The 4,699-nt window shown below is 51.4% G+C and overlaps 1 protein-coding gene across 1 annotated transcript in view; it reads left to right on the plus strand.

Annotated features, from left to right (window-relative positions):
- The first annotated feature begins 794 nt into the window (after nt 1-794).
- Nucleotides 795-4,699, plus strand: part of SOS1 (son of sevenless homolog 1 (Drosophila)) — a 155,685-nt gene continuing 151,780 nt past the window's right edge. Inside the window, exon 1 of the mRNA XM_011935935.1 lies at nt 795-968. Within this exon, the coding sequence (XP_011791325.1) occupies nt 933-968 (36 nt within the window). The 5' untranslated portion in view covers nt 795-932. The remainder of the gene's footprint in view (nt 969-4,699) is intronic.

The following is a 4,699-nucleotide window of genomic DNA, read 5'->3' on the forward strand; positions in this document are numbered from 1 at the left end:
GGAGGCATTGGAAAGACAGAAGGTGAGGAAAAGACAGAGGGTGAATATGTTCTGGAGGGGAGAGTACCTTAACTGCTGATGGCTGAAACTGCTGTTCCTTCTACCTGTTCGGCTCTGAAGTTCAAGGGAAGGAATCCTGAATGGCGGCTGAAAAAAAAAAACTTTAGAGAAAAGGTAGCATTTGAGTTGAGGGCGCGCAGGGTGGATAAGAGGTCCAGCGCGAGCGTATATCTGGGAGCTGGGGTGTGGCTCTGGCGGGCGGCATTAGAGAAAGAAGGCGACAGGCATTCTGAATAGCATAAGGAGACAGAGACAGAAGTGATGTGTTTGTAGGACGCAAGAGCAGTTCATTTTGAGGTGAGAGATACAGCTGGAAAGGTAAGTAGCGGCCCGATTGTGCAAGGCCATGAATACCAGGTTAAGGACTTTGGACTTTATCCTGGGATGCCAGTGTGAGTTCTTGAACAGAAAAGTAAGTAGCTGGGTCCGAAGTTCGCGTCAGGAGGATCACTGTGGCTGCAGCAAGGCAGACAATCAGGTGGCCGCGTCCTGGCCAGCGGGGCAGGCAAAGGCGCGGAGTGTTGCACTTCCACCTGCAGGGGGCACACTGAAGGAAGGGCCGAACGCCCACCCCGCCCCCGTCCTCGCCGCCCTATCTCGATGCATCGCGCTCAGAACTCGGCTAGCCCGCCTGGACGCACCCCTCTCGGGCTTCGGCTATTCTGCCTGGACGCGCCTCCGTGCGTCACGTCCGCTGTGGCGTGAGGCTCCTTAGCGCTGAGGAGGGGAGCAAAAAGAAGCCTTTGCGCCTGCGCCAGGGCGCACCCGTCGGCAGTAAAAGCTGAGGGGCTGGCGCGGAGGACAATTTTACGTCTACACGCGCTTACACGTCTGCACGTTTCTGAGTCCGCACGGTTTTCGTCTCTTGCCGAATGGCCATAGGTGTTTTGTTTTGTCACGAGATAAAGGCAACAGGCAAACAGTACAGGGGTGATGGAGTCCTCCTTGACTTTAGCGGGGCTGACCCCCGCTGCGAAGCACTGAGTCTCTTCACGGCAGTTTCTCTCCAGTCACCTGCCCTGTCTGCGGCCCAAACGGCCATGCTAGTGAAAACCTGTCCTGGCCGCTAAGCAAGCCCAGCCCAGGCTGTAATTTATGTTTCTAGGGCTTGTTTTCCTCTGCAGTCAAATCAGAGATTCGGAGTTGAAGGGGACCTTAGAGGTCAACATGCCCAACCTCTTAGCTCGAGTGAGTGAATGTACGGTTTTTACCACACCTCGAAAATCGCCCGTTTCCTGGGAACAACGTTGATTAGGTAGTCCTGAAAGTTTCCTGCATGCAAATTTCACTCCTTCGACAATATTTATTGCTACCTACTGTGTGCAGGCATTGTAGGTCCTGGGGATACGATTAAAACCGATGAAGAACGAAGCGCACAAAGTTTGTTGATCTCGGCCGGGCGCGGTGGTTCACTCCTATAGTCCCAGCACTTTGGGAGGCGGAGGTGGGTGGATTGCTTGAGGTGAGAAGTTCGAGACCAGCCTGGCCAACATAGTGAAACCCCGTCTCTACTAAAAATACAAAAATTAGCCGGGCTTGGTGGCGTGCGCGTGCAGTCCCAGCTACTCGGGAGGCTGCGGGCAGGAAAATCACTTGAACCTGGGAAGTGGAGGTTGCAGTGAGCCAAGATTCCGCCTGCATTCCAGCCTGGGCGACAAAAAGAGACTCTTCTCAAAAAAAAAAAAAAAAGATTGTTGGGGACAGGAGGGAAACCAACAACCAAAAATAGAGGCCTGATCTGATTTAGTGCTAGCAGGAAATAAAAAGAACATATGGTAGAAATGCACAGGTGGGAATTTCTTGGAGTGATCAGAGAAGGCCTCTTGGAAGTGGTGATGTTTATAACCAGCCAAGTGAACAGTTAGGTGTTCTAGGCTGAGAGAAGAACAATGTTCTTTAGGCGGGTTGTTGTTTTCTAGGAATAGACAGAAGGCTATTGTGACTGGAGTGTGGTGAGGCAAGGTTGTGAATGGTGAGAAAACATTGAGAATGTGAGCAGGAGCCAGATGCACGCCTTTGTAGGGTACAGTAAGAAGTTTGAAATGTATTCTAAGAGCAATGGGAAGCCAAACAATAGTTTGGGGTACAGGCTTGATCTTGGTTCATTTGGAACCAATCTCTTCCCCCATATCACAACCCTTTAAATATTTGAAGAGGGCTGGCCGGGCGCGTTGGCTCACATTTGTAATCACAGCACTTTGGGAGGCCGAGGCGGGTGGATCGCGAGGTCAGGAGTTCGAAACCAGCCTGACCAACACAATGAAACCTCATCTCTAACAAAAATACAAAAATTACCTGGGCGTGGCGGCAGGCACCTATAATCCCAGCTACTCAGGAGGTTGAGGTGGGAGAATCATTTGAACCCGCCAGGCAAAGGTTGCAGTGAGCTGAGATGGTGCCACTAAACTCCAGCCTGGGCGACAGACCTAGACTCCATCTATGTCTTCTTATCTGGAGGATTTATGGATGGATTTCTTTTTTGTTTGTTTATTTGTTTTGTTTTGTTTTTTTGAGACGGAGTCTCGCTCTGTTGCCCAGGCTAGAGTGTAGTGGCGCAGTTTCAGCTCACGGCAAGCTCCATCTCCCCAGTTCACGGCATTCTGCCTCAGCCTCCCAAGTAGCTAGGACAACAGGCGCCTGCCACCACTCCCGGCTAATTTTTTGTATTTTTAGTAGAGATGGGGTTTCACCGTGTTAGCCAGGATGGTCTCGATCTCCTGACCTCTTGATCAACCCCACCCGCCTCGGCCTCCCAAAGTGCTGGGATTACAGGCGTGAGCCACTGCGCCCGGCCTATGGATGGATTTCAGAACATCATTCCACACACTTTGAAAGTGGGAAGTTTTTCAAATGTAAATCAAGTATGTATATTTTTATTTTTTAAATAAAACAATAGAGATGGGTCTCGCCAGCCTGGTCTCAAACTCCTGAGCTCAAATGATCCACCCACCTCGGCATCCCAAAGTGCTGGGATTACAGGCGTGAGCCACTGTGCCCGGCCGGTGTGTGTGTGTGTGTGTGTGTGTATTTTTTAATTGAGACGGAGTTTTGCTCTTGTCGCCCAGGCTGGAGTGCAGTGGCATGATCTTGGCTCACTGCAACCTCTGCCTCCCGGGTTCAAGTGATTCTCCTGCCTCAGCCTCCCGAGTAGCTGGGATTACAGGCGCCCGCCACCATGCCTGGCTTATTTTTGTATTTTTAGTAGAGACAGGTTTTCACAATGTTGGCCAGGCTGGTCTCGAACTCCTGACCTCAGGTGATCCACCTGCCTCAGCCTCCTAAAGTGCTGGGATTACAGGCATGAGCCATCTCGCCTGGCCGGCCTGTATATTTTTAAAGGAAATAACCTAAGAGTTTTTTTCCAGATTTTCAAAGAGGTCCTGTAACGATTAAGAACCACTGAACCTTTCTTGTTTACGTGATCCTGGTTACTGTTCTCAGGAATAGGAGGACACAATGTCAGCTTTAACCCAGGCTAGTTCCTCTAAACTGCCTTCTTATCGGTGAAATGAAAATAATAGGGTTGCTATGGGGATTAAATGAGATGATACTCAAAAAGTGATAATTAATGATAAATCATAAGGTGTCTGCCACAAAGTGCCCCTATTATAAACAAACAGTGGCCTGGAGGGACAGTTTATAAATACTGCTCCTTTAGCATTCCACTAACATTGACTGAGTGCCTGTTCTGTGTAGAGGCCCTGGTGAAAAAGATCGGCCTTCCAGTATATTATCTAGTCGCAAGAACCTCAAAAGATACAAAACACGATAGACTGAACGCCCTGAGAAGGGCATAAGTGCAGTGCTCTAGGAGCTATAGAAGAGGTCTCGATATCCACTGGAGGAAAGTGTTTATTGGAGTTCATATCTGGAGTGGGTTTAAAAGATGAACAGAGGGAATCTAAAACATACACACAAAATCAATACTACACGTACACATTTTATTCTTGATTTTGTGGAAAAACCAGTTAGAAACACTGCAATCACTTCTACTACTCAGCAGATACTGAGCAGTAGGTTTCGTGACAGAGCACCTGTATCTTTTGTCCAGTCTGTTTACTATACATTGCGTGCTCTGGGCAGTCCTTATCTTCGTGTTCAGGAACAAAGTACACACACCCCTTTCCGAAACGAAGGGCCCAGGGATTCCGAGAGGGGTGGGAGCCCTCACGGCCAGACCACACAATGGGGAGCCTCTTTACCCTAGTTATCACCCACCCCTGCAGGCTCCACTTTGCCAGGGTTCGACTTCTCAGGTCCCTTCGCCCCTCCCCTGCAGCCCCCAGGAGCGCAGCAACAGCCTGGCCAGGCGCCCTCCCTCTCTCTCTCGAGCTTCCCTCCTCCTACACCGGGAGCCGGAAAACCCGGAGCGAACCAGCCCAGCCCGGCGGCGCATGCTCAGTAGCGAGCAGGTTCAGTTCGCTAGTAGGAAGCTCCAGCGCTACACCGGCGGCGGCGGCGGCGGCACCTCAGGGCAGCCACATTCCCCAACAACGACCTCGGGTCCTTCCCCTTCCCCGCGAGACCCCCGCCCCAGCTCCGCCCCGCCCGGGGCTCCTGCGTTTCGGAGTACCAACTGCGCGGAGCGGGCGCCGCGGCCGGAGCGTACCTCCACACGTCCTCCCCCAGCCGCCAGCTC

This window comes from Colobus angolensis, unplaced genomic scaffold (genome assembly GCF_000951035.1).
Source record: "Colobus angolensis palliatus isolate OR3802 unplaced genomic scaffold, Cang.pa_1.0 Scaffold15, whole genome shotgun sequence".
Taxonomy (NCBI): domain Eukaryota; kingdom Metazoa; phylum Chordata; class Mammalia; order Primates; family Cercopithecidae; genus Colobus; species Colobus angolensis.